The sequence below is a fragment of the Piliocolobus tephrosceles genome, chromosome 3, assembly GCF_002776525.5.
Source record: "Piliocolobus tephrosceles isolate RC106 chromosome 3, ASM277652v3, whole genome shotgun sequence".
Taxonomy (NCBI): Eukaryota; Metazoa; Chordata; class Mammalia; order Primates; family Cercopithecidae; genus Piliocolobus; species Piliocolobus tephrosceles.
This window is the reverse complement of record NC_045436.1, coordinates 85,743,965-85,765,357: the sequence shown is the minus strand read 5'-3', so window position 1 is coordinate 85,765,357 and position 21,393 is coordinate 85,743,965. Positions and strand designations below refer to the sequence as shown.

The 21,393-nt window shown below is 40.3% G+C and overlaps 1 protein-coding gene across 6 annotated transcripts in view; it reads right to left on the bottom strand.

Annotated features, from left to right (window-relative positions):
- Positions 1 to 10,207, bottom strand: part of NPNT (nephronectin) — a 75,155-nt gene extending 64,948 nt beyond the window's left edge. For 2 of the 6 annotated variants that reach the window (XM_023220161.3, XM_023220165.3), the window contains exons 1-2: positions 9,930 to 10,206; positions 7,669 to 7,769 (exon numbers count right to left, since the gene is read on the bottom strand). In XM_023220161.3, the coding sequence (XP_023075929.1) occupies positions 7,669 to 7,769; positions 9,930 to 10,000 (172 nt within the window). In that variant the 5' untranslated portion in view covers positions 10,001 to 10,206. Of the gene's footprint in view, positions 1 to 7,668; positions 7,770 to 9,929 lie in introns of all 6 variants that reach the window. The other 4 variants (XM_023220163.3, XM_023220164.3, XM_023220162.2 and 1 more) reach the window with 3 other exon arrangements.
- Between the last annotated feature and the right edge of the window lie 11,186 nt (positions 10,208 to 21,393).

Here is a 21,393-nt window from a genome sequence, read left to right as displayed (position 1 = left end):
AAGGTGGAACTAGGTGTCAGGAAAACAGCAAAGTTAGAAATACTTACCTTCACTGCCGTCTTGCTCTTAGTATGTGTCTTTTAATTTTTCACCTAACCATGCATTTCTTGCTTTTTTAAAAGGAGACAATTTAAGCATATAATTGGAATAAGGATTAGAATAACTAATAGAAAATATATGCCCCTATGGTTTTAAGGACACTATAAAAAGTATTTTGGTACAAAAATGTCTTAATATTTCCTGAAAATATTTTTATCATAAAAGGTGTCCCCAAAATGGTATTCAGATCTCAGAATTCTACATATTCCTCCTTAATAGGTCATGGGTCTAGAAAAAAAAAAAAAAGCCCATACAATATACATAGGTATAAACATTATGGCTAACGGCTGGGCCTGGTGTCTCACGCCTGTAATCCCAGCACTTTGGGAGGCCAAGGTGGGTGGATTACCTGAAGTCAGGAGTTCAAGACCAGCTGGACCAACATGATGAAACCCTGTCTCTACTAAAAATACAAAAATTAGCTCGGTGTGGTGGTGCACACCTGTAATCCCAGCTACTCGAGAGAGAGTGAGGCAGAATTGCTTGAACCCAGGAGGCGCAGGTTGCAGTGAGCCGAGATCCTGCCACTGCACTCCAGCCTGGGTGACAGAGTGAGACCCCGCCTCAAAGTAAAAAAAAAAATTATGGCTAAACTACAAAGATAATAAAATATCAATGAATTAAGTAATTCCTAAAGGAATGTGTGGATCTTTCTCACAAGTATATGATAGGCAGGAAGCCATTGGGAGACCCTGGCAAATGGACACAACTCACTCCATTCTCCTATCTTCAGCCCATTGCCTCTGGTCTGATGGGAAACAGATGATAAATGGGAGCAGATGGACATTCACTGAGTTGTCAGAGGGATTTCTTGGGAATGAAAAGGGATCAGAGAATCCTAAAATCAAGGAAAGATCAGACTCTGGATATGGGATTGTTGGAGCCTTTGGGTCAGCATTGCCATTCAGGCTTTCCCCTTAAACTATTTTCTCTACTGAGTAAGAAGCCATCGGGCAATTGATAAAAATTACAAATGTATCTGCCATTTGACCACACATAAAAATTTATTCTGCAGAAACGCTGAGAACACACAAAACAACATTTTTAACATATGTTCAAAGTTTTTTTTATAATTGCTTGTGTTAGCAAAAGATTAGAATCAACACAAATGTTCATCAGTAAGAGACTTGCTAATAAATTACAGTATAGCCATACAATGGAATGTTGAGTCCATAAAAAAGTAAGGAGGCAGCCAGGCAAGATGGCTCACGGTTATAATCCCAGCACTTTGGGAGGCTGAGGTGGGCAGATCAGTTGAGCTCAGAGCTTGAGACCAGCCTGAGCAACATGGCAAAACTCAGTCTCTACAAAAAATACAAAAATTATCCAGGTGTGGTGGCTCATGCCTGTGGTCCCAGCTACTTGGGAGGCTGATGTGGGAGGATGGCTTGAGCCCAGGAGGTAAGGGCTCCAGTGAGCCAAGATTGTGCCACTGTACTCCAACCTGGGAGACAGAGCAAGACCCTGTCTCAAAAAAAAAAAACAAAAAACAAAAACAAAAAGTAAGGAGGTCTATAAAGAAAACCTTTCAACAGGTACAGTTAAGAAAAAGCAGCAGTATACAAAGCAGTGTATAGAGTATGCTTTCATTTGCACAAAACAAGTAGGTGGTAGGGGAGAGATCTATTGCAATTTACCCATAAGTAGGTAAAATATTTTTAAAAGTATACCAAAAACTGATCATGCTTGTTGCTCTGAGGAGGGATATTTGAGGAAATGAATATATTTTCTCCTACAAAATAAATTAATATTTTCCAAAGATTGGTGGAGAAATTTAAAACACTGCAGAAAATTAATGGGAAAGGGGCAAGAGTGTCTACATGTCACAGTGGGAGGCAATAATGAGGGTTAGGCCATCAGAATCCCTCTCCCTTGCCCTTCCATTTCCCCCGCGATGAAGGCCCATCCCTGTGATGTATATTTTCCCTTAGCCACTGAAAGACACTGCATAGAATCACTGAGCATCACTAATTATCATCTGGAAAGCATGCAGTGGATTCAACTAACTCAAAATGCAAAGAACATGAATTCTATATATAAAAAGCAACAAAAAGAAATGCTGGAAGTTACACTTGTTACAGAAGGTGAGGGAGAAGCCACCTACATTTTTGAAAGCTTATCAAAAATTTCCACAAAGCAAACACAGTGTTGTTTCTGGCACCAGAAGCGCCTTTTTGGTCCCAGTGTGTATATGTGTAGGCAACTTCAAGCAGGAAATCTCTGTGGCAGGTATTTGAGGACAGATCTAGTTGCTGAACTGGCAGAGAGGAGAGTGCTTCCCTTTAGTTGGCCTGGCCTTCTTCCTTAAAAAGTACTAAAATTTCTAATCCATAAAGGTTAAGACCTGGCCAGATTAAGGTTATGAAGGCATCTCAGGAAATCAGTAGATCTTAATAGTATTACATAAGATCAGTTCTAACTGGGGAAAAGAATAAAAGAGCAAAGCACTTTCTTTGAAACTTAACTTTGAAGACTACACATACTAACAAATTACCTGTTTGAAAAGGTCAAGATTCTTCAATGCTGATCTTACTTTGGAATCTGCATTCCAAGACCACTTGAAGTTACCCAAAGGTACATGATGTTCTTAAACAACCTTTCAAGGAAAGTAGCAGTTAAATATTCTTAATCAAAAACTTCACTTCCTAAGGATTTGTGGATTCAAGTTTAGTGTTGCAAGTAATCATAAAATTACCCATTGATTTGCTTTTATTCCTACCCCCACCCCCAAAAAAAACCAACAAAAAAATCACCAGATTCTGCATTCTCACCTCAAAATTAGAGGAGGAATCTAATACACTAAGGACAATGAAGTGTACTTTGCTCCATTAGGCTGACCCCAGAATTCTGCTAGCAATCTTCAATATAGATGTAAACAGCACAATCCCCACCCCTTTTGAGAGCCCCTGTTGCTTCTTGGGTGCATACAGGTATAAAAATTACTTTTCTTTTTTTTTTTTTTTTTTTGAGACGGAGTCTTGCTCTGTCTCCCAGGCTGGAGTGCGGTGGTGCGATCTCGGCTCCCTGCAAGCTCCGCCTCTCGGGTTTATGCCATTCTTCTGCCTCAGCCTCCCCAGTAGCTGGGACTACAGGCGCCCACCACCACGCCCAGCTAATTTTTTTTGTATTTTGAGTAGAGATGGGGTTTCACCGTGTAAACCAGGATGGTCTTGATCTCCTGACCTTGTGATCCGCCTGCCTCGGCCTCCCAAAGTGCTGGGATTACAGGCGTGAGCTATCGCGCTCGGCCTAAAAATTGCTTTACATTTTAAATACTAATTCATGTTCAATGGAAGCTGTCATAGTTGTTGACCTCAAATACAAAGGCATTTACTAGTATAACCTCTCTGTGGAAAGAACACTATGTGTGGTCTTCAAAACAAATTGTAACGTTCTAACCGCTCTAATTTTCTCTTGATTATTTTAAAGAGAGTATTCAAAATCCAAATAATCAAAGAAGTATTCAAAATCCAAATAATCAAAGAAATATATAATCTATATAGTTTTGTGATTATGGACAGGAAGTTAATTACCAGTATAGGGAGCAAAAATAAATCATGTTCCATTTATAAGACTGAGTATCTGAACTCAGATAGGAGTAAGAAATGAAATGTAAAATTTAAATATTTTATTTACTAAATCAAAATTCTCTCCTCAAAACTAATAGCCATTTCATTTGAAATGCAGAAATAAATAATTCAATAATTTTTCATCATTTCCAATATCCATAATCATTAGCCAGTAATATGTTATACAACTAAAATTACTTGACCACTCCAAAATAGCTTCAGAATGAATTACTGTATCTCAGTCCCTATGTTTCACTAACCTGTAAGTTTATCTGAAGCTAATAAGAATCCAAAATTTTCACTTTACATGGAAGAGGCAGCAGGAAATGAGGTTCAGAGCTAACTAAGCAATGTCAAGCTGTAGGTGTAGGTTTCACGTCTTTCCAAAATCTCCAGCAGAAACATAAGAAAACATCTCAGTTTTCTCTGTTCTTACGGATAAATGATATAAAACCATCCTAATTCACATCATTTCCTTCAGAAACCACAAGTTGCTCAATAACAGCCGAAGAACTCAGAAACAGAATAGTTCTGTTAAAACTTGGAACTGGTTGTATTTTGAGTTTTTCTTCACAATTCTATAAAATGCTTTCAACAAAAATGCTATTGTCATAAGTCACATATACAGTCAAATCTCTGAGTAAACAGAAGGACAACTATACAAAAATACAATATTTGCACCCCATATACTTTTTCTACATTAAGGAAGTTTTCAGATGCAGTTTAGAGCTTCAACATACCTTAGGAATACGCTTGTGTAATAAGAAAACTGTAGCTGAGAAATGTTAAACAGCTATTCAGGTACAAAAGTCAGAACTTGAACTCAGTTATCCTAAATTATCTAGTGCTTTTGGTTAACAGTTGTTTCCACAGCACACACAGCTTTTAAAGATGAAATATACAACCCTGAAAAATCTTTATTACAGAGGTCTCCACTTGGTAGAAGGAGAGAAATAACAATATAATTAAAACATGCCATCAAGATGACAAAAAAAATTATAGAGCAAGAAACACACATTTTGTGACAAACCTTGGAGTGATTTAAGATGCTGTATGCTGTAAATATGCAATCATCAGTGTGTGAACATATTAAAAATTTTTCACCTGACAATAAACAGCCACATCAATAGTCAATAAAAGCAAAGCCCATGACAGTGAGAAAATCAAATGTTGAATTTTCAATATGCTAGAGACCTGTTTAAGAGTCAAGAACACAAAACAAAGAATCAAAAAAAAAAAAAAAAAAAAAAAAAGAAGCCAAGGGTATGACCTACAAAAGAACTATGAATACACAACCTGCCTATTTCTGGAGTGGGTCATGCTTTCCCCAGCAGGCAGGAATGTTGGGATAGAATGTTGGGTGGTACAGGCAGGAAGCAGCAGGACAGTTTCTATGCCCATTTGAGTAGCATCACTGATCCTTCCTTCCTCAGTCTTAGAGGGAAGGATATAAAGTTTCCCAGCTATGTCTGGCTCTGGTTAGACATAGTGAGCCAGAAGGAGAGGTTTACCAGCTTTAGCATCCTGCAACATTAGTCGGTTTCTCCAAACAAGTCCATGAATAGGAAGATAGCAAGTAAAAATGAAGGGCAGCATGTTTTGTACAGATATGTGTATTTGACTCACATGAAAATTAAGTTAAACATCTCACAAATGCTCAACCAAATGGAATAAACACTCACCAAAGGGTCACTGCACTAAGGCATAAGATCTGCTAAATAATATAATGAGGGTACCACCACCTTTCCCTACCTACAAATACACCTTCTGTGGGATAAGTTGGGAAGATCTACGCAGTAATGGGAATAGTTTCTTTTTGTTTTGCTATGCTGTTTTGAAGGAAAATTCCAAAGTGAATCATTCAGAAAAGAAGAGAACCAGAGCACCTCTAATGAGGAAGGGAGAATATCCCTTCCTTATGGGAAAGAACTACATGATTATCTAAAGGTCAAAAGGGCAAAAACATTTTTCACATTAAATTCTCTAGAAGTTATTTGGAATCTTTACGAGGAATCATATTAGATTGAATTGTTATACAATAGCTTTGTTATTGTTATATTGTAATTGTTATACAATAGCTTGTTATACAAGGCATTTTCTTGAACAAACATAGTGACAAAACTTTTAATTTCATAAAGCCTTTCTTTAAAAAATAATCATGCGTTTTCAGAGATATTTCATTCCCTCTGAGCAGCCTCTTTTTAATTTGTTCTGCCCCTTTGAGCTGACTTCTCAGCCCACATTCCTCTACCTGTTTATATCAAAACAAAGACAGGCAGAACTCTGAACTGACAAGAGACATTTGGGCCATCTAAGATGCTAGAAAAATAAAATACACAGAAGGAAACATTCACCTTTGAGATAATTTTTACAACCTTACCAATTTCAATGTTAATGGTAAAGAACCATTTGTGCCTTTTTAATGGAAAGGAATTTTATTTCACTGTAACATAGAGAACCTTGGAACTACTTTGATTTTGGAAGTATAAACGTAAAAGGTGAAGCAAATGTTTGCCTACCTGCTATGTGTGAGCCACTGGGCTAGACCCTTTGTACAGTGGGTCAATTGCATTCTGTTAAAGGGAGATGGTGGTAACTCCAGTTTCCAGTAAACGAAAGAAGTAGGCAAAGCTGCTGTGCAATCACTGGTTAGTCTATTCAATATTGTTTTAAGGGAAGATGATCGAAAAAGAAGAATGGTGCCTGGTGGAATTTAGTCTTCTACAGTGTCAGAAGTATTTGCACAGCTGGAGATTGCAGGTATAGAACTACTCATTTTTCATTCAGGATGGTTATGTGTGGGTGTGTTGGGCCAACAGAAGGGTCCTTTCTTCACATTTTGGTTATTAGAGTCTGTTGGTTCTCAAATTCCATACCAGGTAGGCAAATATTCATTTGCTTCACCTTTCTATCCCCAACCAGAGATTGTGGTCTTTATGTGCAATTAGAGTAAATCTGTGACTGTCCCTGTCCCTCTTTCACAAAATTAAGGAAGACATTGCGAGTATCCTCAAAAATTAAAATAGCAGAGGGAACTCCTAATTTTCCTGAACTTAAATTTGCCTGACTCCTCACACTAGCCACCCTTCTCAAAGGCAGGCTTCTCCATTGCCAGCTCTAGCCTTTGTAACTACCCTTCTCTCTTCCTCTAATCCCCTTCCTCACTAGCAATAAAATATATATCCCAATGTAGAACCCAACTTAGTTCCCATCATCTTACCAGAAGTGCCCTCCCACCCCCAGCATTCTAAGGGTGCTCTGGAAATGTACTTAATCATTTGAAGACTATTTTTTTGCAGTAGGAATGAGATACAATTTTAAGATCACAACAAAATACTGGGGACAAATTTCCTAAATTTCTCAAACTCTTTTGATGTAGCTCTAAACTTTACCATTAAAATATCCATTTGTGGTCATAGAAAAGGTGAAAATCACTTTTCTGATTTGGTACTTATTACATGAGGTTGGTTACTTAAAGAACTTACAAATAATGTTGTTTCAGAAGCTTTGTTTCATTATACTGGGTGGTCCATTTAAAATACTGTCAATACAACCCCACTTCAAAAAAGGATTTACAAATGGGCCACTTTACACAACAGCTATGGTGAGGATTAGAGTTTATTTTGTGTAAATATGGTCTAGACTCATTATCTTACCCCCATCTCCACGCCTGGAGAGAGAGAAAACAAAAAGAAAAAGAAAAAAAAAAAGGAATAAACCTGGTGAGAAAACAGGAAGGAGCTGCAGATTTTGAGGGAAAATGCTAAAATAAGCATTTAAGGTGGCTCTCTGTGAATGACAAAGCTGGGCCATAATACAGGTGGCTTAAGTTGAAAAGAAGCAAAATAAGGAGTCCGGACTTTACCTGAAAATCCCCAAGTCAGACCTGCAAGGCCAAGCCTTGCTCAGTAAGGAGCCCTCTGATATGTGGGGTGAAGCCATGAACCAGGTGGAAAGCCCCACCTCCCAGGGAACTGAAGTCTCCAGGCTTGATACTCACGCTGACACTGTCCCCAGGACTGGCGAGCCCAGCCCCAGCAGCAGTCAATCCTCCCACCATAACGACATAGGCCAATCGACGACACTATTTGCCTGGGCCACCTACCAAACAAAAAGATTCAAAATAAATAAGGACACTTTTGAGAAGAAAGGTAATTTCCTCTTTATTATTACTTTAGAAAAAATGTCAACCACACTCAATAACTTTCTACACTCTTTTATGCCTGCAGAAATTTAAGGTTAAAACACCTTCACAGAAATAGTTCCGCTATGATCTAATGTCAAATTTCAGACAGTTAAATACCCCATCCCCCAACACACAAGGGTAGGAGAAAAAAGGAGAGGGAAAGATGCTTTCTTAACTAGAAATAGCACCAGCTAACACCAACAATTCTCAAGGCTGCCACTCACAGGATAGTTTCTGAAGCTTGAAATAAAACAGAGTCCTCAAAGACCCACACCTGTTACTGGGGGGAAAGCCAGGTTTGACTGATTCACCATAAACTGAAAAGTATTAAATAAGACATGTCAAAGCAGAAAAAAATTTCTGCCTCATATAAAAGGTGGATGGGGGGAGGAGCAGAAAGAAGGTTTCTCAAAAATCAAGTGTAACAGAGCTCTTTTTGAGACATAACTGTGGGAGAAACCAAAAAACAAAAAAAGTACTAGAAAAAAAGTCTAAATAAAACCAAGAAGAGTTTAAAGTATAGCTGATAACTCAAGTGTCCTTGTGGTTTGAAACTTGCTTAGATCAACAATTCATAGTATTTTCCTCTCTAATGTAAATAATGCCTAAAGAAAGTAAGTAAGTTCAGGATACAGATTTATCCACCTGATTACACGTTGACACATTATTTGCTAAATTGTTTCCTTGTTTAGAGTCACACCTAAATGACTTTTTTCCTCTGGGTATCAACATTTTAATTGGCTGTTTTAGACATCTTTTTAAAGTTACAAAAAGCTATATGCATTCACATCATATGCATATCTTGTGATGGGTTTATTGTTGCAAATATATGTGCAAGAAATGCATAACATACCCAAATGTGAGCACAGAATTGCTTTTAAAAATAAAATGAAAAGGTCTAGACTCTGGCTGCTATCACGTTTTCTTAAAGTCTCCTTATCTTTTCATTTCCCCTTTTCTTTTACCTGCCTTTTCTATCCCCAGCCCCAAAGCACAAAATAACCCCGAACTTTCTATTTCCTCCCACCAGGTAGTAAACAAGCAGCTGTGCTTTTTCTTGGCGCTCCACTGGTTCCCCTCCGTTCGCCTCCGGGTACAAGAAAGCGAATCAATTGTGGAACTGATTCGTTCCAAGATTGTAGGTAAAACAGGTGCTGCATCTTTCTTTAGGACTAAGCAGGGACCTACACGGAAGGGTGGGGGCAGGGGTCGCTGAAGGAAGACGACTGGGCGGCGGTGTGCGCCAGAGTAAAACCTCTTACCGCAGCAGCCATCTGCACTCGGGGCGAGCCTGGTCTGTAATTGCGCGGAGGTGAGGGGGACCGAGCACACCCTCCCGACAGAGCCAGTGTCTCTCACACACCGGAGCGGCCCCGGAGCGCGGGAGGACTGGCTGAGTGACAGCGGAGACGCGGCCCGAGGTTGTTGGAACCTGTCACGGCACGCCGCCGTCAGGCTCGCCCGGGTCTGAGGAGCAGCGCAGTGTGTGCGCTCTCACACACACATCCACACACTCATGCTCACACTCACGGAGCGCCTACCCTCCGGTCCTCATTTTGAGCCTCCTTCCCTCAAGAAAACCAAATGGGGAGGCCCACAAATCTCCCCCGTAGCCCAGTTGCTGACTCGCGCCCACCCTCTGTGTGAGCGGCCCCGAGAGCCCCGAGCCGAGCCCGGACCTCCCCCCGGGCGCCTGGAAGCTTCCCCACTGAAGAGCCGTCTAGTTCAGGCGCGGGAGTTTCCCGGGTAAGGGATGTTCCGCGCGTCACCTCGGCGTAGGTGGCTCAACCGCGCCCTCCGAGCTGAGATCCCGGGCTCGAGCCGCTCCTCTCCCCCATTCCTAATTCCCGAGGCAGGGGAGTCGCCCTGGGGGGCCGCGGCTGGGGTCCCAGACTCGCAGGGGCGCGCCCGCCCCGCTTCGACCGCTCTCCTCGCGCCACGCTGTGAGGTGGCCCAACTTCTGGATGGGAGAGACGCCTCTCTGTCCGCGTAACCCCGCAGGGAAAAGTGACCCAAGACAGTGAGTGTGAAATTAGCGCGGGAAGGAGGAGAGGGATCATTGGGGCCCAGCTCACCTCCCATCGAACTCGGCGGCCGCCTGCAGGTAGAGCGAGGACACCAGAACCAGCGCCAGGAGAAAATCCATGTCGGGCAGGGGGTCCTGGGGCGCGGCGCAGTGGCGCGCGAGGAACAGGTTGGGGTGGTGGGCGCCGATGGGAGGTGACCCTCTGAGAGTCTCGGGGAACCTCCAGCCCACGCCGCCCGGGCTACTGCTGCCACTCCCGGAGGGCAGCGGCGAGGCGTGCGGCCAGAGCAGGTCTGCTGCGCGGCGCTGGGAGCCCCCTCCCGCTCCCTCCTAGCTAGGGGAGGCGCTGCAGGGGGAGCTGCGCCGCCCGCAGGGAGGGGCGCCAGGGGCGGGCAGGGGGTGCGCGTGCGCCCGACTCGCAGCCCTCCCAGCCCGGGGCGCAGGGTGAGAGCGCTGGGCTCCTCCCTGGGGGCCCAGCCCGGCAGGCAACTCCGGGGCAGGGACGCTGAGGGCAGGCTGTGGCTCTTGGGGGTTAGCCAAGCGGGGCGAGCCCCAGCTTGGGAGAAAAGTTGCAAACCCTCTCTGGGAGAGGGAAAGCAGGGTGCCCAGCAGGAAAGAAGGAGTCGAGGAGGAAAGGAGCCCGAGGCGTAGGTGCAAGCTTCGCAGGTTCCGCCCGAACAGGTGGTGACTGCAGGGGCGAACAGTAGCTTTCACCGGAGGGCAGAGAAGACCTAGAGCAGAGAGGTTTATGGGGCTGGAGCTGAGCAGTGTCTGCATTTACTGAAACCACAGCACGACTTGGACAAATTAGCAAAGGCAAACTCTGGGAGTTTGCTTTTCCCGCAGAGTTGGCAAAGGCGTATTTTTTATTTTTTAACTAACCAAAAGAAATATTTGGCTCTCCAGTCGGGTTTTGAAGAAGAAATGAGCAGACTGTTTCCATCTCTAACAGCTCAACTCCCGAACACATTAGGATAGGACTGCCCCTCTAGGGACCAGTGCCCGCCAGAGAGGAAGGGCTGCTACTGTCTATTAGTGTTGTGGTGCCTGATCTTGAGGGGATCACTCAGAAACCATTTTAAGTAATCATTGTTCAGTTGTTGCAGAGTAAAAAGTATTGTACTAAATAAAGGACTGTGTTCAAATGAAAACATGATTATCCTAAGATGTACATGAGTCCCGTCAAGTCACCCCTCTTCCCAACCTTACCTCGAAGGACAGCCTTGTGCAGTGATCATCTGTCATCTCCCATACCTCTCAATGTCCTCATTTCTCTTCCTCCAGTCCATGGCCTCCTTGCCTTTCTTGCACGTTCCAGGCATGCCCCTGCCTTGGAGCCAGTGACTGGCTGTTTTCTCTGTCTGGACCCAAATACCTACATGGTTCACACCCTCACTTTCTTCAGTCTTTGCTCAAATGTCAAGTCTTCGAGGAGGCCAATCATGACCATCCTATTTAAAACTGCAGCTTGCCCTCTGCAAATATCTACATGGCATACACCCTCACTTCCTTTAGTCTTTGCTCAAATGTCACACCTCTTTGAGGAGGCCAGTCATGACCATCCTATTTAAACCTCTAACTTGCCCTCCGTCTGATGCTTCTTGGCCTGCCCTACTTTGTCTTTTCTCCATACCACTCATCTTTTGTATTACTATATAACTTGCATAATTTTTGTTGGTATGTTTTCTTTCTGCTAGAATGCAAGCTGTACAAAGACGGGTATCTTTATCACCTAGAACACTGTCTGGCACATAGTAGGTACTCATAAATGTTTGTTCAATTCATTTGCTACATTACAAACGTTTCCCCCCCATCTTCATTTTCTTTTTGAGGTTTCTACAACTTCAAATTTTTAATGGAAAGTTCTGTGGCAGGGTGATCTCACGATCCCGATCATTCAGTGTGTGTAAAAACAGGAATTTTCTTCAAGGAAAGGAAAAATAATGGTTTCAACTTAAATGACTCTTTGATTTCTAAGTTGTTTTCAGTTAGCAAAACAAGTTTCTATTTTAATCTCAAGAAAGATCCATGCCAATTCAGGCTTGGGACATTATTTTAGGCAAACAGCTTGGTGTCATCCATTTCAGATCCTTCTAATGAAGTCCAAAAATGTAGAAGTCCAAATATTTTTTCTGCAGAAAATCAAATTTTTGTAAGTGTAGGCATGGTTCCAGGTTCCAGTGGCTACTCCTTAGCTGTTTTTGTTTGTTGGTTGGTTAGTTGGTGCCTGGGTTAGATTTACAAATAAACCTCACTGGAGCAATGGATGATTAGGGAGAAAGGGGGTAATATACAGCTAAAAAAAACTGGAGATCTAAGGAAAAGAGCGAGAGTGGTGGGTGAAAACAGGATAAATAAGTGGAGGAAAAAGTGTAATGCCCCATCTGCATGTGTCTTTCTTTTGTTTTCCATATATTTGCTTTGGCCTAGAAAACATTCCATTCCTCTTCCTTCTTCATTTGGACAGTCTCCGCTTACTCTCTGAGTTTAAATTTAGCTGACACTCCCCCAGGAAGCCTTTTCTTTTTGCTTGGCTGAGACTAGTGTTTTATATACTTCTATTACACTTTGCATCCTCTAAGGTAGCTCTTAATGTATTGTGTTATAATTCCCTCCCTACCACTCTGGGTCCTGTGAGACATTAGTCTAACCAATAGAAGGGCCAGGGCAGTGCCTGTCTTGTCACTATATCCCCAGCACAATGCCTGGCACAAGGCTTAAGTTCAGCAAAGATTAAATAGATGGATTGGATTAAATTGAATTCTGCCTGGTGAACTTTAGCTTCTCCTTTGAGTAAAATGTAGCTAATTATATCAGTCTTTGTTGAATCATGAAATAAGGAGACTCTAAAGGACTTCCAAGGTCTAACTGGTTATTATGCTGCAACTATGACCACCAATGATCATTCCAAAAAAGAGGCGGAGTTGCCATGGGAGTGACATTTCATTATCTCAGTCTCAGAAGCAAACGAACAAGAACGAGATCAAAACAGCTAGTTTTTAGCAATAACTCTACTGTTTTAGGGGGAAAACTTTTGATTAGTCTTCTTACCAGGTAATGACACCTTGCAGGTAGTAATCCCAATTTTCTCTTGCACAAATAATTTTCTATGACCAGCCACAATGTGATACAGATAAATAGCAAAATAGAACCACACAAACACAACTTCAAACCTTTAAAATTTAGAAGTTCATAGTCCTTTCTCTTTTCAGTAAATCTTTATTAAGGACCTATAATGTATTGGCAATTTCTAGCTAGGTGCTAGGATTTCAGCTAAGAACAAGACAAAGTCCTGCCCTGAAAGGGTTTACATTCCAGTGGGGGAGAAATACAAAAGGACTATGTAGAGAGGAAAAAGGAGTAACGAGAGGATGAAGGGAGGTTAGGGTTGTAGAAAATGATGGAGGTGTGATTGTAGATGGAGTGCTTTGGTCACCTTTGGGGAAGTAACATTTGAGCAGAAACTGAATGAAGTGAGGGAGAGAGCCACATGAGGGTGTGGGATGGAGCCTCTGTCCACGCAGAGGGAAGAGCAGTGTGTTTTCTCTATCAAGCTCTGAAATGACTTCTCATAGTTGGTGTCATACAAACCATTAAACAAGATATTGCTCCCCCTCTTCCCATACCTCATACACAGTAGTGGCACAGGCATAGGATGACTGCTTTTAAAAGCTCCTATTAAGAGAACAATATACATAGCTGCTTGTTCACAGCAATTTTGACTCCCAGCTGAGCAAGAATTATGGAGACTCTGTTCTGGCAGTGCAGAAAGTGCCTTTGTTAGACAATTGGGATACTCTGCTTCTCTTAGAGGAACTACCTTGTCCATAATCTTCCATAGCCATATCAGAAGTGACTGTTAGAGAAAATGCCTTCCTAGGGGGCTGTATATCATTTACAACACCTTTTCTGCTGGTAAAAATTTGAAGACTTGAGTATTGCTTTAAGGAACTAACAGATTCATGTTTCTGAGGCAACTAGATTTCCTTAAAACTAATAAGCTTCTGATCTAATTGCTTCCAGTCAGTTGCTTGTGGAAATAACAGCAAAGTCTTTTCTAGTCCTAGTTCTGAATCCTGCTTTATTTCTTTGCTTCCTTGTATCCATACTTTACTTTCTCATCTTAATGGAGGCCACCTTGAGGCTAGCTGAAATAATAGTGTTGTTTAGGAGGGCGATACCTTACTCTGATCCTTGCCACAAGGCTTGGATCCCCTCATATTTATTAATGTTTGAGTCACAAAAACAGCTGTCTTCTTCAGCCCTGAGAGGCCCTAAATTTCTGGACATTCTCACTTCCTTCCATTTCTGCTTGCAAAGCAACCAGTTCTTACCTGAGTTCATCTTTCTTATGATACCTTACTTAAATCAACAAAGAACAGTGAAGTACGCTAACATTCTCATTTTTTACAACTATATTCCTTTGACTTGGATATGTGATGTGCCTTCCAAGTTGTTATAGATAACAGTTTTATGAAATAGCATAAGCATCACCAGCTTTCTAGCCTACACAGAGCAGCTATAGTTATGCCTTGTAAAACCACAATCCAACTGTATAATCCCTCCAATGACTTCCCATCATAAGTGGAGTAAAAAACCTCTTTGCTCTGTCCTCCTACCTGTATCTCTAATTGCAAATTTGCCTGACCATTAAGAAAATGCAGGGTTTTAAATTAAGACATCATCTTTTCTGGTACCAATTTCTATGTCAGTTAAGGTGAAAGGTTAAAATGCTATAACAAAGAGACCCAAAATATAATGACTTTCAAAAGATAGAAATTATTTCTTCATCATATAACAGTCTGAAGTGAGTGTATCAGGTTGGTGGACAGCTCTGTTCTATGAGGTCTTTCAGGTCCCAGCCTGACAGTGACTCTCTCACCTGATTCACAGTCACTCTAATAGTTACCATTCTAGCTAGTGAGATGGAAGAAAAGAAAGTATGGAGGAGGCACACTTGTTCTCATAAGGACTAGAGTCAGGAAATAGCACTTATTAATGCTGTTCAGTTTCACTGGGACGAACTAGATCAGATAGTCACATACAATTGCAAGGGAGACTGGAAAACATAGCCTAGTCATTAACTCAACCTTCTATCGCTATGGAAGAAGGAAGAGCAGAATTTAGAGAGCAACTAATAGTCGCCACCACAGACTATTATGTGAAGTTACACTTCAGACAAGTGAAGTGTGAGATGTCTTATCAAGTGCAGAAGTCAAATAGGCAGTATGCTGCACAACTCTGCAACTCAGAGAGCCTAGGGCTCAAGATGTAAATTGTTAGTCACAATAGTATTTAAGTCTCTGGGACTGGATGAGAGAAAGTAAATGTAGATGTAGAATGAAGAGAGTGGAGGGAGAGAGAAGAAATCTAATTAAGAGAACTAAGGACTAAGAACTAAGGATGTTCCAAAATTTAAGTAGGGAAGAAATCCAGGAAAATGAAAAGGAGGAGATAGGGGTGCAATGGGAAACTCAAGCAAGTATATTGTCTTATAAGCCAAAGATAGAAAGGTTAAATAAGATCAGGACTAAGAAGTGATCATCAGACTTGACAAGGAGATCGCTGATGATCTTGATAAGGCTAGTTTTTAGTGGAATGGTGAGGATGAGCGCCTGATTCTACTGTCTTGAAAGAGAAAATAACTTCAAAAGCAAAGTACTTTAGAGGTGAGATGAGATTAGATTCAGTCTTCAAGTCAAAATAAAAAGTTATAAATAACAACTGAAAGTACAGAATATCTAGAATGTATTGATAAAAACTATATTTAGTTATCTATACATGGCTACATCTGTTGCTATATTGCTGGTTAAAAATCACTCCCTGATTGGTAAACCACATTTAAACTGGAAGAACCAGATACACCTGTTAGCAAATGACTGGATCTCCTGTGTACAGTGACTATTAAGGGGCATATCCCTTGAAGGGACTCTGGGCACTATGTCTAAGGGGTTGTCACAAGAGACGGCATGAGTCTATCCAGAGGGGCTTGAGTCTATCAAGCCAGGACAGTTTCCCACCCCTGTAAAGTGGGTCACACCTTACACCTGAGCTGTACTGCTGTGTAAAGTGTTCCACCAAAGAGACACACTTGATGCTACACTGGCCAACTGTGGTCACTGTCCTGTATCCTTCTGTATAAATAGATGCCAGATGTAGCCATGATAGTCTCGTGAGCCTGAAAGTTTACTTAATCTCAAGAAGACCTCTTAAGTGTGCTATAGACCCTATGATCAGCACTATAGAATCCAGATTAAAACAAAACAAAACAAAAACCCTATTCATAGAAGAGAGATGGATCTATTGAGATATATTTCTATCTGAAACAAAAAGCCAGAATACTATATAATGGGGAAATCTTGGGAGAATTCTTATTAATGTCAGGAACAAGAAGAGGGTGCTGATATCACTATTTTTTATTTTGGAATATCCTGGAAATATTATTTGATGTAATTAGACAAGGAAAATATATATAAATACTTGAAAGCAAGAGGCCAAGTTCTCATTATCTGAAGATGATATGATTATATAACTAGACCATATAGTCATTTAAACCCTATAGAAAAAAATAAGAATATTCAAGAAGCTACATAGCTATAAAAATTGGTAATTTAAATATGGGCGAATACACATATATATGAATAATTTAAAAATATGAAAAAATTACCAACTTAAAAGAATGATCTTCAAAATTTTACACTGGCTTTCTCTTTACAAACTGAAAGCATTTGATATGGTTTGGCTGTGTCCCCACCCAAATCTCATCTTGAATTGTAACTCCCACAATTCCCACATGCCATGGGAGGAACCTGGTGGGAGGTGATTGAATTACGGGGGCAGGTCTTTCCTGCACTGTTATCATGATAGTGAATGAGTCTCGTGAGATTTGATGGTTTTAAAAACAGGAATTTATCTGCACAAGCTCCCTTTTTGCATGTGCCATCCATGTAAGACATGACTTGCTCCTCCTTGCCTTCCGCCATGATTGTAAGGCTTCCCCAGCCATGTGGAACTGTAAATCCAATTAAACCACTTTCTTCTGGAAATTGCCAAGTCTCGGGTATGTCTTTATCAGCAGTGTGAAAATGGACCAATACAGCATTGGTCTTTTGGTCTAATATAGCACACATGAGAAATGAACAGCTTCAGGCATAGCTATTACTGTGGATGTTTCTCACTTCAAATAATTTTGCCAAAGAAAGTAGAAGACCGTATTTAATGGACCTTTACTTCCATTTTAATATCACAAGAAGAACTGAAATAGGCAGAAATGGCTGACCAATAAATAAGAAAGCAGTTTCAAGTGTTACAAAGTAGTTATATTTTAACCTTTCAGCCTTTAAAAAATTGTGTCAATGATCTGATACATTTTTAAATTGTTGTTTTATGTTTTTATTTATAAAATTGGAAGATTATTCTATGTTGACAATAAATTTTTAGTATCACAAAACCAGGAGTGGTAAAGCTACTTATATCCTGTAACACAATACTCCCAACATCTTTGGCTTAACACAATAAAAATTCCTTTCAATAGTGCAAAGTTTAATGCAGGTTGGACAGCTCTCTTAAATAACTCTCTGTAAGTGGCTACTCAAGAATCTGAGCTCCTTCCATCATTCTCTCTTTTAGGAGTTCTTTTGTAGACACATGGACAAGGGAGAGAGAGAACATGGGCAATCAGACCTGGAGATTTGTGGTCTGCCATTTGCCACTGCCTAGTCACAGGGCCCCCAACTTAACTGCAAGGGAAACTGGAATATGTATTTTTCTGGTGTGCCAAGGAGGAAAATGAAAACCTTTAATTGAATGCATAGCCTTCTATTTTCCATGTTCTTCAAGAAGCCAGTGAACTTAGTATTTAATTACTGTCAGAAAATAGCTAAACATTATGACATTACTGAAAAACATATTTTCTTTGAAAATCATTCTTCAAATTCCATTTAGTCAAGGATTCTCCTCATACAGCAAGTCAATATATTCACTGAGGAATTCTTAACATGTAACTCACCCAGTTAAACTAGGTAAATTGCATAAAGTACGTAGCCCCACACATGACACATGTAGTAAGTACTCAACAAATATTAGTTGCCTCCTTAACTCAAGTGGAGACTTTCCTGCTGGAAATTTAATGGTTCTCTACTCAGGTTTTTCTATTTCCAAGGCAGACCATTGCAAACACTTACATTAACATTTCCTGTGCCTAAACCAGATCTTGCATGTTGTGTAGTGAATCACTAATCACAATTGAGTTTTTAATCAAAGTATTTGTGCTAACGTAAAGTTGCCTAAAATACCCTTGCATCCCACTGCTACATTGAGAAAGTACTAGTTAAGCTTTTCACCTTTCATAATAAATGGTCATTCTACCCTTCTGGACTCCAAAATATGCATCTATTCTCAAACAACACAGAAGACCTATTTTTCTTACCAAACTTTAGTGCTTGTGAAAATCCTTGTTAAAATAAATATTTATGGAAGTGAGTCTAGATAGGAGATACGTTGTCAACTCCTCTGGGTTTCATAAGTATTAACCTTTGATCAAGCTAGTCTCTTATAACTAAATTTAGAACTTGGAAGACTCTTCTCTTACTGAGTTGGACTTTTAGCTTTTATGACTTTTTTTTTTTTTTTTTTTTTTTTACCAGAAATAGTCAAATGAGATTTGCCTATACCTTCTGAAAGACTGTTGTGGATGTTATCTGATGTATCTATCTTGATCCCATCAGGTAACTCATTTCTTATAGAATTTAGGGCTATGAAAAATTTTGTCTCTTTGAGAAAATGTTATGTCTTCTCTTTTCTCATTAAACATACTATATCAAACTTTCCTTTTAAAAGTGAATTCCAGAAAACCATGGCAATGGTAAAACCATCAGTGGTTTCCAGTGTTGGAGGGAAGGATGACTAGGCAGAAAACAGAGAATTTCTAGGGAAATGGAACTATTCTGTATGACACTATAATGGTAGATACATGTCATTCTATATTTGTCAAAACCCAATATATATTTGTAGAATGTACAACACCAAGAGTGAACCTAATGTAAACTATGCACTTCAGGTGATAATCATGTGGCAATGTAGGTTCGTCATTTATAACAAATGTACCTGTTGATAACAGGGGAGGTTGTGCACGAAGGGACAGAAGGTATATGGGGAGATTCTGTCCTTTCTGCTCAATTTTGTTGTGAACCTAAAATCAATCTAAAAAAGAAAGTATTACAAAAAATTTAGAGAGAAAATCAAGACCAGGGCAAGTACGGAAATAACTTGTGACTGCCAGGAATCTCAGAGTTAAATTCTGTCACTAGAATTATTTTAACTCTTAGGGTAGGTTAGCATGTGTGTTATTTCCGTACTTGCCCTGGTCTTGATTTTCTCTCTGTTTTATTAGCCTTATTTTATATGGTGATTTCTTGAGGATTTTCTCCAAGTCCATTTTAGAAAGAAGCAGGACTAAGATAAACTCAATATGCAGAAGATAAAAACATAGTCCCTCATCTGTTAACATTTGAGTTTGATTTCAAGGTTCCAGCTTAGTTGTTTATTTGTTGTTTTGGTATTCCCTATCAGTTTTTCTTTTTTCATGTTTCTTTTTATTATTATTATTATTATACTCTAAGTTCTAGAGTACATGTGCACAATGTGCAGGTTTGTTACATATGTGTACATGTGCCATGTTGGTGTGCTGTACCCATTAACTCGTCATTTACATTAGGTATATCTCCTAAGGCTATCCCTCCCCTCTCATCCCACCCCAGTCCCTGGTGTGTGATGTTTCCCTTCCTGGGTCCAAGTGTTCTCATTGTTCAGTTCCCACCTATGAGTGAGAACATGCGGTGTTTGGTTTTCTGTTCTTGCAATAGTTTGCTGAGAATGATGGTTTCCAGCTGCATCCATGTCCCTACAAAGGACATGAACTCATCCTTTTTATGACTGCATAGTATTCCATGGTGTATATGTGCCACATTTTCTTAATCCAGTCTGTCATTGATGGACATTTGGGTTGGTTCCAAGTCTTTGCTATTGTGAATAGTGCCGCAATAAACATACGTGTGCATGTGTCTTTATAGCAGCATGATTTATAATCCTTTGGGTATATACCCAGTAATGGGATGGCGGGGTGAAATGGTATTTCTAGTTCTACATCCCTGAGGAATCGCCACACTGTTTTCCATAATGGTTGAACTAGTTTACAGTCCCACCAACAGTGTGAAAGTGTTCCTGTTTCTCCATATCCTCTCCAGCGCCTGTTGTTTCCTGACTTTTTAATGATTGCCATTCTAACTGGTATGAGACAGTATCTCATTGTGGTTTTGATTTGCATTTCTCTGATGGCCAGTGATGATGAGCATTTTTTCATGTGTCTGTTGTCTTCTTTTGAGAAGTGCCTGTTCATATCCTTTGCCCACATTTTGATGGGGTTGTTTTTTTCTTGTAAATTTGTTTGAGTTCTCTGTGGGTTCTGGATATTAGCCCTTTGTCAGATGAGAGATTGCAAAAATTTTCTCCCATTCTGTAGGTTGCCTGTTCACTCTGATGGTAGTTTCTTTTGCTGTGCAGAAGCTCTTTAGTTTAATTAGATCCCATTTGACAATTTTGGCTTTTGTTGCCATTGCTTTTGTTGTTTTAGTCATGAAGTCCTTGCCCATGCCTATGTCCTGAATGGTACTACCTAGGTTTTCTTCTAGGGTTTTTATGGTTTTAGGTCTAACATTTAAGTCTCTAATCCATCTTGAATTAATTTTTGTATAAGGTGTAAGGAAGGGATCCAGTTTCAGCTTTCTACATATGGCTAGCCAGTTTTCCCAGCACCATTTATTAAATAGGGAACCCTTTCTCCATTCCTTGTTTTTGTCAGGTTTGTCAAAGATCTGATGATTGTCGACGTGTGGTACTATTTCTGAGGGCTCTGTTCTGTTCCATTGGTCTATATCTCTGTTTTGGTACCAGTACCATGCTGTTTTGGTTACTGTAGTCTTGTAGTATAGTTTGAAATCAGGTAGCGTGATGCCTCCAGCTTTGCTCTTTTGGCTTAGGATTGTCTTGGCAATGCAGGCTCTTTTTGGTTCCATATGAACTTTAAAGTAGTTTTTTCCAATTCCGTGAAGAAAGTCATTGGTAGCTTGATGGGGATGGCATTGAATCTATAAATTACCTTGAACAGTATGGCCATTTTCACGATATTGATTCTTCCTATCCATGAGCATGGAATGTTCTTCCATTTGTTTGTGTCCTCTATTATTTTATTGAGCAGTGATTTATAATTCTCCTTCAAGAAGTCCTTCACATCCCTTGTAAGTTGGATTCCTAGGTATTTTATTCTATTTGAAGCAATTGTAAATGGGAGTTCATTCACAATTTGGCTCTCTGTTTGTCTGTTATTGGCATACAAGAATGCTTATGATTTTTGCAGATTGATTTTGTATCCTGAGACTTTGCTGAAGTTGCATATCAGCTTAAGGAAATTGTGGATTGAGACAATGGGGTTTTCTAAATATACAATCATGTCATCT